The sequence below is a fragment of the Callithrix jacchus genome, chromosome 4 (assembly GCF_049354715.1).
Source record: "Callithrix jacchus isolate 240 chromosome 4, calJac240_pri, whole genome shotgun sequence".
NCBI lineage: Eukaryota > Metazoa > Chordata > Mammalia > Primates > Cebidae > Callithrix > Callithrix jacchus.
Window position 1 is genome coordinate 60,392,575 of NC_133505.1, and position 13,012 is coordinate 60,405,586.

At 40.3% G+C, this 13,012-nt stretch overlaps 1 protein-coding gene across 3 annotated transcripts in view; it reads right to left on the reverse strand.

The window, feature by feature from the left end:
* The window catches only part of PKHD1 (PKHD1 ciliary IPT domain containing fibrocystin/polyductin), a 515,189-nt gene that overhangs the window by 489,231 nt on the left and 12,946 nt on the right, over positions 1-13,012 (reverse strand). For 2 of the 3 annotated variants that reach the window (XM_035295877.3, XM_035295878.3), the window contains exons 7-11: positions 11,852-11,930; positions 10,525-10,599; positions 9,402-9,466; positions 2,436-2,475; positions 1,489-1,559 (exon numbers count right to left, since the gene is read on the reverse strand). In XM_035295877.3, the coding sequence (XP_035151768.3) occupies positions 1,489-1,559; positions 2,436-2,475; positions 9,402-9,466; positions 10,525-10,599; positions 11,852-11,930 (330 nt within the window). The remainder of the gene's footprint in view (positions 1-1,488; positions 1,560-2,435; positions 2,476-9,401; positions 9,467-10,524; positions 10,600-11,851; positions 11,931-13,012) is intronic. The other variant, XM_078370699.1, reaches the window with a different exon arrangement.

A 13,012-nucleotide genomic window follows, 5' to 3' on the forward strand; every position in this document is an offset into this window, starting at 1 on the left:
CAACACAAGAGGTGATGGGGTCCAGAAACAGGCAGTTGCTGTAGAGACACATCATAAATAAGAGACAAAAACTGGCAGAAATTGTTGATCGAATGGATATAGAAAGGAGGAGGAAAGAGAAATAATGGAAGAATTACAAGATTCTTGCTCCTCTAACTCTTTAAGCCACTTTTGGAATAAGAAGGATAAGCACCACTTTGTCTATTTTAGAGATGTTTAATTGAGGCTCAGAAAGCTTAAAAGGCTTAAACATGCTCAACTAGTGATTGAATGTCAGCCCTGAGGAGCTCAGCCCAGGGCTCTTTGCAGTTGTCCACACTCCATCTTCGTACAGCCTCCTCTGCTATAAGAAGTTCTGGCCTGTGAGTCCTGACCCCAAGAACACATTGGTCCTGAAAATGTAAAAGGGCTGTGTTGTCAGAGACACCTATCAGCCCATCAGTCATTCCAGGGTTTGATAGCGATGGGCAGGCTCACAACAAACCTTGGAATGGGGTGGCAAGAATACACATATACCAATATGTGGTGTCCCACCACATATTGACTATGGACATAAGATTTGGAATTAGAACTACACATTCTAGCACTAAGCCCTCTGGCTTTGGACAAGATACTTTGTTTATCGGAGTCTGTTTCCTCATCTGTAAAATGGGGCTAATGTTACCCCATCTCATAGTTAAGTGAAATAAATATTGAGATGGCATGTAAGACACTTAGCAAGGGTCTGACATTCTTCCTGCAGCAGCTGTCACTATCCCCACCACCTTGAGTGCTTCTTCAGACTTAGCCCAAACAGACTGGTTACACTGCTTAAAGAAAGGAAAAATAAGGGCCCAAATTCAGCTGTTGCAGGAGAGTAACATTTGCTCCATGACCTGTGAATTATGTTGCGCTTCTGACAAAGTTAGATTTTCATTGCCTCTGGAATCTGAACCTTCCTCACAGACATTTCTTCAGTGGCTATGTGGCTGTATTCCATTCTAGAACCTAAGTATTCTTTAGTAGCCAGCTTCCTACTACCAAATCGAGTTCACGATTCCATGCAAGTTTCCAATTTTCACACTATTTTTTTAGTGTGAGGGTTTACTCATCAGATGGCAACAGAACAGCTTAACATCAATGTTATTCATAAATTGTTGAATGAATGCTCGGAGATGGATGTTCAAGTAACTGGAAAGATGTGCTGTAAGAGTTTTTAAGTGCCATCTTTTTTCTTTTCAGAACATAGAATAAGGCAAGACTCTTGTTTCTTTTATTCCATTTAGATTCATAGACTTTGTATAGAAGCTTATTATCAAGTCTTTTTTAATATCTTAACTAAACTTGACATGAATACAAGCAATTTAATCTCAACCAAAACCAAGATGCCATCTTTGATTGTAGGGAGAGCTTCAGATGTTAATGGTCCTCAGGAAAGGGCCAAAAGATAGGGAAGGAATGTTGACTGAGGCACAAGGGAAAGGAGTCCATGGTGAAGGGAAATAGTACCTGAGTGTGTCTGGTACAGGAAAAGGTCCTGTTTAGCACTGATCAGCCATGCCTTCTTGTGGACCATTGACCTTTGAAAAATACAAAGATCTGTTTTGAATGAAAATATCATCTGGGATTGCATTTTTTTGGTCGGCTGCCTGAAAGGAAGATTGGGAACTAACCTCTACTGACCCTTAGCACAGTTGAAATAGCAGCTCCCTTGGATGACTAGAGAACAATACCAATGAGACAAACTCATTTTCTGATACGTAAAATTATCATATGGGAATAATGCCTACTTCATAGGGTATCACAATCGTTCAGTGAAATAAGTGTGAAAAGGCCTAGTCCTTAGTTGGCCTATAATCAATACTCTATAGACATTAATTTTATTTTTTCCAAAATGAGAAAGAGATACAATCTCCATACTTCGGGCTGTAGAGCTATATATAATATGTCACTGTCATTACAATGCAATTATTATCAATTAGTCCCTGTACTTTTAACAGAAACACCTGTCAAAATAAATTTGGGCAAAATGTAAGGTAAGGATTCAGAAATACAGAATACTAATTTATCACTTCAAAGTATCATGAAATGTGGACCCCTTCCATCTTGAAGAAGGCACCTGCTGAATGGTACAATGCATTTCATGAAACCATGCTCCTCAGCAGATACATGTGACAGTTTTCAACCTATAGTACTTTGAGATTACTTAAGATTTAATTCCCAAAATTCTACACAGCCACCATATTGAAACACACATTGCCTACAGATGAGAGAAGAGGACACAATTTTATTCACTCAAGTAAAAAAAGTCACGAAGATACAAGTGGTCTCATTATACTATTCTGTTTGTATATGTTTAAAATTTTTCATCATAAAAAGATAAAGAAAGTAAGCAAGATGAGAGAGAGAATATAAAATGAAGACAAATTTGCCTATTTCTATTCCTAGTTACTTACTTGCCTCTGTTAAATACTGAGAAGCTAATATTCTGGGAGCCTGTAACACAAAGAAACACATATTAACTCAGGAATCTGCATGAATCTTCTGGGCCAGACCATTGCTTTCATAAGCCCAAAGACTCCAATATCATCAAATTACCACCCAAACCTGTAATTTCTTTACTGGTTCCCCCCAACTGCCAAAAAAAAAAAAACACCTCAGAGGCTTAGCAAAAAAACACTTCAGAGGCTTAGCATCATTAACAATTGGACTTCCAGCAATAAAAGGGCAAAAGTAGTATTGCATAGCAGGGAAGAGTCCAGGCTTGGAGTTAGATGGAGCATAATTTAAACACTGATCTACTGGTAACTAGCTTCAATTTTCTCACCTGCAAAACCAAAATAATCCCATCAACTTCACAGGTGTCTATGACCATTAAATTAGTTTCTATATGAGCTGCTTCATATGGCAGTGTGTTTCCCAAGGAGTTCTCAACAAATAGTAATTGTTGTTATTATTATTATTATCCTCATGAGACTCAATCTTACAATTGTTTTTGTGTTGGATACAGAGAAAGAAATGGATAAGAGAGGGAGGACTCAAGATGGCGCTGTGGGAACAACCCAGGATTGGAGCTCCCGTTGAATCCGCAAATGGTGAGTCTGAGCTGCATTTCCAGACTGATCTTTGTTGCCCACAGAACGGGGAAACTCCCAAGTATAAAAAAGACACGGGACGCCAGGCAGTAGGTCTGCCTGCCGAAGCCGGCAGCCGGGGCGGCGGCGGCCGGCCCTACCCAGCAATCCCCACAGGGCGCGCTTGTCCGGGTGCCTTGTTGAACCGGCAACCTGAGACTTGAGAGGGCTGGACTTGAGACTGAACGAGACTTGGACAGAAGCCCAGCCCAGGGGATTGTAGGGACAGATCGTTTAGGATACCCAGTGGGACGAACAAAACCGCGATTTCAAACTATCCCGAGCAGATGGCCCGAGATGCTCTGTGGGGGAGGGGCGTCCACCACTACCGAGGCAACCCGCCCCAACTGAGATACACGCCCACTGCTGACGCAGCCAGCCGTTGCCGAGGCAACCCGTCCCTACTGAGATACACGCCCACTGCTGACGCAGCCTGCCGTTGCTGAGGCAACACGCTACAACGAAGAGACTCCGCCGCAGGGCGTGGCGGAGACCACAGCAGAGCCTGTAGGAACAGGGCAAATCACACAACAGCAGGGCGGAGCCTCGGCAGCCAAACAGTGGCTAGTCTGCCTTCTAGCTGGGCAGGACACCTCATCGAACATCCAAAAATAAAGCCCAAACCCCTCAACACAGAGCATTTGAGGAAAAAAAAAAAAAGGGTTTTTTAATGAGCTCTGTTGCAGCAGAATCAAACATAGCAGCCTAACAGCCCTGAAGGAACAACAGAGCGCACAGCTCAGCAATTAAACCCCTATAAAGTACAAACTATCCTCAAGCAGCTCCCTGACCCCTCTATATCCAAAAGACTGACATTAGGCAGGCACCATCCTGGGACAAAGATAGCAGAAAAAGAAACTGGTAGCATCCCTCGCTGTGCCACAGCTGCTAGAGGTGCACGCCAGAGAAGCAGGGTCTGAAGCGGACCTCAGCAGTCATACAGCGAAGGGGCTAGACTGGTAGAAGGAAAATCAAGCAACAGAAATACTTCATCATCAACATTCTGGGTGTCCACTCAGAGACCCAATCGAAAAGTCAGCAACTACGCAGACGACCAGCGGAAAAATCCACAAAGATGGGAAGAAACCAGCACAAAAAGGAGGAAAACACCCGAAACCAGAACACCTCGCCTCCTAGAAAGGACCAAAACTCCTCACCAGCAAGGGAACAAAGCTGGACGGAGAATGACTGTGACGAAATGACGGAGTTAGACTTCAGAAGATGGATAATGAGAAACTTTTGTGAGCTAAAAGAACATGTATTAAATAAATGCAAAGAAACTAAGAACCTTGAAAAAAGATTTGAAAAAAGATTCGAGGAAATGATAACAAGAATGGATAACTTAGAGAGGAATATGAATGAATTAAAGGAGCTGAAAAACACAATATGAGAACTTCGCGAAGCAAACACAAGTTTCAATAGCCGAATTGACCAAGCAGAGGAAAGAATATCTGAAGTCGAAGACCAACTCAATGAAATAAAACGAGAAACCAAGATCAGAGAAAAAAGCGCAAAAAGGAATGAACAAAGTCTCCAAGAAATGTGGGACTATGTGAAAAGACCTAACCTACGTTTGATAGGTGTACCAGAAGGGGACGAAGAGAATGAATCAAAGCTGGAAAATACTCTTCAGGACATCATCCAGGAAAATTTCCCCCACCTAGCAAGACAGGCCAACACTCAATTGCAGGAAATACAGAGAACACCACAAAGATATTCCGCAAGAAGAGCAACCCCAAGGCACATAATCGTCAGATTCAACAGGGTTGAAATAAAGGAGAGAATACTAAGGGCAGCCAGAGAGAAAGGTCGGGTCACCCACAAAGGGAAGCCCATCAGACTCACAGCAGATCTCTCGGCAGAAACACTACAGGCCAGAAGAGAGTGGGGGCCAATATTCAACATTCTTAAAGAAAAGAACTTTCAACCCAGAATTTCATATCCAGCCAAACTGAGCTTCAGAAGTGAAGGAAAAATAAAATCCTTTGCGAACAAGCAAGTACTCAGAGATTTTGTCACCACTAGGCCTGCTTTACAAGAGCTCCTAAAAGAGGCACTACACATAGAAAGGATCAACCAGTACCAGCCATTCCAAAATCACACTGAATGCTAAAGAGCTTCAACATAATGAAGAATCTACATCAACTAACAGGCAAAACAGCCACTTAGCATCAAAATGGCAGTATCAAATTCACACATAACAATATTAACCCTAAATGTAAATGGACTAAATGCACCAATCAAAAGACACAGACTGGCAAATTGGATAAAAATCCAAAACCCATCAGTGTGCTGTATCCAGGAAACCCATCTCACATGCAAGGATACACAAAGGCTCAAAATAAAGGGATGGAGGAAGATTTACCAAGCTAATGGAAAGCAAAAAAAAGCAGGAGTTGCAATTCTCATCTCTGATAAAATAGACTTTAAAGCAACAAAGATCAAAAGAGACAAAGAAGGCCATTACATAATGGTAAAAGGATCAATAAAACAAGAAGAGCTAACGATCCTAAACATATATGGACCCAATGCAGGAGCACCCAGATACATAAGGCAAGTTCTTAATGACTTACAAAAGGACTTAGACTCCCACACAATAATAGTGGGAGACTTTAACACTCCGCTGTCAATATTAGACAGATCAACCAGACAGAAAATCAACAAGGATATCCAGGGCTTGAACTCAGACCCGGAGCAAGCAAACCTGATAGACATTTACAGAATTCTCCACCCCAAATCCACAGAATACACATTCTTCTCAGCACCACATCACACCTACTCTAAAATTGACCACATAATTGGAAGTAAAGCACTGCTCAACAAATGCAAAACAACTGAAATCATAACAAACAGCCTCTCAGATCATAGTGCAATCAAGTTAGAACTCAGAATTCAGAAACCGTCCCAGAACCGCACAGCTTCATGGAAACTGAACAACTGGCTCTTGACTGTTGACTGGGTAAAGAAGGAAATGAAGGCAGAAATAAAGAAGTTCTTCGAAACCAATGAGAACGAAGACACAACGTGCCAGAACCTCTGGGACACATTTAAAGCAGTCTCTAGAGGAAAGTATATAGCAATAAGTGCCCATATGAGGAGAATGGAGAGATCCAAAATTGACACCCTATCGTCAAAATTGAAAGAGCTAGAGGAGCAAGATCAAAAAAACTCAAAACCCAGCAGAAGACAAGAAATAACTAAGATCAGAGCTGAGCTGAAGGAGATTGAGACACGAAAAACCCTTCAAAAAATCAATAAATCCAAGAGCTGGTTTTTTGAAAAGATCAACAAAATAGACAGACCACTAGCCAAATTGATTAAAAATAAAAGAGAGAACAACCAAATAGATGCAATAAAAAATGATAAAGGGGAAATCACCACAGATTCCACAGAAATTCAAACCATCATCAGAGAATATTACAAACAACTCTATGCGCATAAACTAGTAAACCTGGAAGAAATGGATAAATTCCTGGACTCCTGTGTCCTCCCAAGCCTAAACCAGGAGGAAGCTGAACCTATGAATAAACCAATAACAAGGCCTGAAGTTGAGGCAGCAATTAAGAGCCTACCACACAAAAAAAGCCCAGGTCCAGACGGGTTCACAGCCGAATTCTACCAGACACACAAGGAGGAGCTGGTACCATTCCTTCTAAAACTATTTCAAACAATCCAAAAAGAGGGAATCCTTCCCAAATCATTTTATGAGACCAACATCATCCTGATACCAAAACCCGGCAGAGACCCAACGAGAAAAGAAAACTTCAGGCCAATATCCATGATGAACATAGATGCAAAAATCTTCAATAAAATATTGGCAAGCCGATTGCAACAGCAAATCAAAAAACTTATTCATCATGATCAAGTAGGATTCATCCCAGGGATGCAAGGCTGGTTCAACATACGCAAGTCTATAAACGTAATTCACCACATAAACAGAACCAAAAACAAAAACCACATGATTATCTCAATTGACGCAGAGAAGGCATTTGACAAAATTCAACAGCCCTTTATGCTAAAAACCCTCAATAAACTCGGTATCGATGGAACGTATCTCAAAGTAATAAAAGCTATTTATGACAAACCAACAGCCAATATCATACTGAATGGGCAAAAACTGGAAGCATTCCCTTTAAAATCTGGCACTAGACAAGGATGCCCTCTTGCACCACTCCTATTCAATATAGTACTGGAAGTTCTAGCCAGAGCAATCAGGCAAGAAAAAGAAATAAAGGGTATTCAAATAGGAAAGGTGGAAGCCAAATTGTCTCTATTTGCAGACAACATGATAGTATACCTAGAAGACCCCATCGCCTCAGCCCAAAAACTCCTGAAACTGATAAGCAACTTCAGCAAAGTCTCAGGATATAAAATCAATGTACAAAAATCACAAGCATTCGTCTACACCAATAACAGACTTAAAGAAAGCCAAATCAAGACCGAACTGCCATTTGCAATTGCTACAAAAAGAATAAAATACCTTGGAATACAACTCACAAGGAACGTAAGAGACCTCTTCAAGGAGAACTACAAACCACTGCTCAACGAAATCAGAGAGGACACAAACAGATGGAGAAACATTCCATGTTCATGGTTAGGAAGAATTAATATCGTGAAAATGGCTATACTGCCCAAAGTAATTTACAGAATCAATGCTATCCCCATCAAGCTACCATTGACTTTCTTCACAGAACTGGAAAAAACCACCATGAACTTCATATGGAACCAAAAGAGAGCCCGCATAGCCAAGTCAATTCTAAGCAAAAAGAACACAGCGGGGGGCATCACACTACCGGATTTCAAACTATACTACAAGGCTACAGTAATCAAAACAGCATGGTACTGGTACCAAAACAGAGATATAGACCAATGGAACAAAACAGAGGCACCGGAGGCAACACAACATACATACAACTATACAATCTTTGATAAACCTGACAAAACAAGCAATGGGGAAAGGATTCCATGTTTAACAAATGGTGTTGGGAAAACTGGCTAGCCATGTGCAGAAAGCAGAAACTGGACCCCTTCCTGAAACCTTACACTAAAATTAACTCCAGATGGATTAAAGACTTAAACATAAGACCTGGCACCATAAAAACCCTAGAAGGAAATCTAGGCAAAACCATCCAGGACATAGGAGTAGGCAAGGACTTCATGAACAAAACACCAAAAGCATTGGCAACAAAAGCCAAAATAGACAAATGGGACCTAATGAAACTCCACAGCTTCTGCACGGCAAAAGAAACAGTAACTAGAGTGGATCGGCAACCAACAGAATGGGAAAAAATTTTCGCAGTCTACCCATCTGACAAAGGGCTGATATCCAGAATTTACAAAGAACTCAAACAGATTTATAGGAAAAAAACAAACAAGCCCATTCAAAAGTGGGCAAAGGATATGAACAGACACTTTACGAAAGAAGACATATATGAGGCCAACAATCATATGAAAAAATGCTCATCGTCACTGGTCATCAGAGAGATGCAAATCAAAACCACATTGAGATACCATCTCACGCCAGTTAGAATGGCGATCATTAAAAAATCTGGAGACAACAGATGCTGGAGAGGATGTGGAGAAAAAGGAACACTTTTACACTGTTGGGAGTGTAAATTAGTTCAACCATTGTGGAAGACAGTGTGGCGATTCCTCAAGGCCTTAGAAATAGAAATTCCATTTGACCCAGCAATCCCATTACTGGGTATATATCCAAAAGACTATAAATCGTTCTACTATAAGGACACATGCACACGAATGTTCATTGCAGCACTGTTTACAATAGCAAAGACCTGGAATCAACCCAAATGCCCATTGATAATAGACTGGATTGGAAAAATGTGGCACATATACACCATGGAATATTATGCAGCAATCAGAAATGATGAGTTCGTGTCGTTTGTAGGGACATGGATGAATCTGGAAAACATCATCCTCAGCAAACTGACACAAGAACAGAAAATGAAACACCGCATATCCTCACTCATAGGTGGGTGATGAAAAATGAGAACACATGGACACAGAAAGGAAAGTACTAAACACTGGGGTCTATTGGGGGGAAAAGGGGAGGGCCAGTGGGAGGGGGAGGTGGGGAGGGATAGCCTGGGGAGAAATGCCAAATGTGGGTGAAGGGGAGAAGAAAAGCAAAGCACACTGCCATGTGTGTACCTATGCAACTGTCTTGCATGCTCTGCTCATGTACCCCAAAACCTAAAATCCAATAAAAAATTTAAAAAAAAAAAAAAGAAATGGATAAGACTTTAAAATTATGCTACTTCTCTAACAGACCTATGTAATCGCCTTCCACGTGGCACTGCAGAGTCCCAAAACCGTGGTCCTCCTGAACAGGATAACTAAGGAAAAGACAAACTGAGGTAAGAATTAACAGACAACTCATTGCCACAGGATCTGACTCATTAACCAGGAAAGTCAAAAACAAAAGAAAACACAAATTTGCCAGAGGAAATGGTAGGTACTGAAGGTATAATGAGTTCCTTAGGGCAAATGCTTAGGGTAATACTGGTTAGTATTACCCTATACATATGCTAGTTAATAATACCCTAAGCACTTGCCCTAGTGCTAACTAGTATTACCCTAAGCATTGCTCCTTTCTTTTCAAATGTGTCATACGACAAGTATAGCAAAACATTTATTTAAAAAAAATCTGTTATCAAGTATGAGCCCCAGAAAGGATAATCCCGAGCTAACAAAATGCAGACATGAGGAAGGCTAACACAAGTGTAGAATCTGGCTCTACTATACACCAGTCTGGAAAACTGAAACCAGAGTGTCATTCTTGTAATGGCCTCTAAGGAAAGGCAACCCACCCTGTCCAGAGTGAAGCAAAAATCCAGCAAAATGTTGAGTATTTGAACTGGAGTGTGCAGAACCTTATTTCTAAATTTTTTAGTTATTTTTATCTTTGGCTAGTCATTGAAGCATAGCGGTTAGAATCATGAACTCTGGGGCCTGGTTAGTGAGACAAGGTTCAGATCCCAGGTCTGCCACTTGCTCATTTTGGGACCTTGCACAAGTTACTTAACTTCTCTGTGTCTCAAATCCCTCATCTGTAATGTGAGACTAATAACTGTACATACTCCCCAAGATTATTGGGTGACTTCAATGTAAAGCATCAGAGCAGAGTTTGGCCTATAGTAAGCCTCTAACAAGTATTAGCTATGTGTTTTCAAGGAAGGTTTTTGGCATCCACTTCAACATGCATTTTGAATCAATCCCTGTGTCTTTTTCAGTAGTCTAAAGATACGGCAGTCAATAGCTATGTGTGATTTCTATTTAAAAAAAAAAAACAGATATGTGTTGAGTGGGGAGAGAAAGATAGAGAGAGTGTGTGTTGTATCCACGTGGAAGAACTTACAAGCATATGCATTGGCAAGATAAATAAGACACTCACCAGCTTCCCGTCTGCCTGTTTACAAGAGAGCAAGGAGTAACCCATTTGTCTCCTTCAGCTTCTAAGATCACTGGGCTGGATTAAAAAAAGAAAAGACAAGGGACAATTGTACAATGCTCCCAATAAACATTCCTCACAAAACTCAGAGGAAACATGCTTATGAATTATTCTGCACCATTGCAGGTGGCTGAAGGCTGTGTCTCAAGTGGATGTTAAGTCAAATTCTCAGCAGAGAGTAGGGGTGCACTCATGGCTAATGATTCCAACTTAAACAGAAAATATTTCCCCCTTCCCAAAAAACCTTCACACTGGCTATATTGGTTCTAAAATAAGGCATTTATGCCTTTATTCCCTCTTTCACAGGCTGTATCCCAACCAAGGCTGAGATGGGACCAATTAGCAAATATGGCACATTGCCAAGGATGTATTAGGAGTTTCTATCCCCACAACAAGAGTAATTTTCTTGTAAGGTAAGTTGACTATTGCTTAACGCCAGAAATGTAAATCTTGAGAGTAATCAGATCATGTTCTCTTCAACTAGGGTAAAATCAGACAAATGGAGTAGAATAGAAGAGGATGCCCCCAACCCACCCAGAGTGAAGGAAAAATTAGACACCATGTACAGAATCTATGCAGCTGAGCATATAGTAAGATTATTTTCCTTCTACCTTATAAATCCTCAGTATAATTGCTTCATTTGTTGAATGATTACAGTTGCTTAGAGCTTCCCACAAACTCAACAATTTCAATAATTTCAACACTTTGTCTTGTTCTCCTCTCTCTCTAGTGTAGATGATTTAATAGTAACACTTTCTACCACATCTCCAGTGAAGAAAGTCATGTTGACATCCTAATCATTTCCAGAAAACATTAAAAGCTCCATGGCTTTTAGTACCTGTGTCCATGTTTTCCTCTGATCCCACTAATACAATTTCTAAATACACAAATGGATAACAACCAAATAAGACACTTATAACGGGCTTTTGGGTTTACACAATATTTTATAAAGAATCTATTTCAGCCTGAGAAACAAAGGAAAGAAGGGTGAGAATTCAAAAAGAAAATCCACAGATGCAATTACAGTTCATTTCACACTGAGCCCAGAATGACTAGTTGTCAGTAAATAAATGGACAAACTTAATTGACCAGTCACAATTACATTAACAAAGTTTGCTGAAGCCTAGCTCACAAGGGACCGTAAACTGCAAAGAGGAAAATAGCAATTCTGTGCCAACTGCTTACAATTTATTGCTATCAGGGAAGGTGGTCCCAGGAAGCCACGCAGCATGCATGTAACTAGTTAAACACGAAACAAACACATGCTTACCTATCAATATACTCAGCATCAAAATCAAAAGTTTCCAATCTTCCAGTGATAATCCAGCCATATACATGTATTAGTTTTCCTGTTTGAATAAGAATTTTTTTAATTTAATGGACTTAAACTCTCAATGTATAATAAAAACTGTGTTTCTTTTTGGTTACGTATAACCAATATGGCAAAGCTGGTCATGACCCAGAAAATTAATACTTTTAATACATTGTATAACAATAAGGTCAAGGGTATGATTTATTGATCAATATTGCACAATATAAAAGCTGAAATAAGCAATTATTTCAATCACAGGCATAATCATCTACACGTGGAGCGCAGAAGGAAAAATGGGTCTTCTTCACAGTCCCAGAGATGTGAACGTTTCAGAATGGAAGGGCTCATTTCCGCATACTGCCCTGTTACATTCTCTTGGCTCTGTGCAGACCATCTACCCAACATGAGATTTAAAAACAATGTGCCTTGGGGTGCCCCAGGCTTCATGAGACTTTCCTCTGGATACTTGCTAAAATGAACATGCGATATGAAGAGGCTCATATCACACAATCGGATGGGTTCTCAGTGATCCCGAGTATGTGCCTTCCAAATAATTACAATATTTAACCATGTATACTTAATCTTCTACTATCACAGACAATGTTTAGAGATGAGAGAATGTTGGTTAGTGATATAAACCTCAAGGAATGGAAGAGAAAAGGGTACTGAGGGAATCATGAGGTCATGAAATCCAGAAGACTCTTTATGGACACTGAAGGCCACCAAAGAATGTGACCAAAAAGATGTTCCCTTCATACTGCACTTGTGTATTATTAATAAGAAGTGACTTTCATCTACAGTCATTGGATGACTGCACTAAAATAATAGAAACCTTTCAGCAGGTATTACAGCTACCATTTTATAGGTGCAGGAGTGGAAAAGCCTAATGACAGACAAAGGTCACAGAGTTGGCAGAAACCTGGAGTCTCAAGTTTCCTGTTACTGCTAAAAAAAAAAAATCTGGAAGAATAATTATAATTTCAATAGGGCTAATTGATCCATTCCCTAGCCTTTGTGGGTATGACTTCTAGCTTTGACAGGCACAATTTTAAAATCTAATGAAAGGTTGTAGAAATTAGGAATTTCTGTGGGTTTTTGTTTTGTTTCTAAACAAAGATG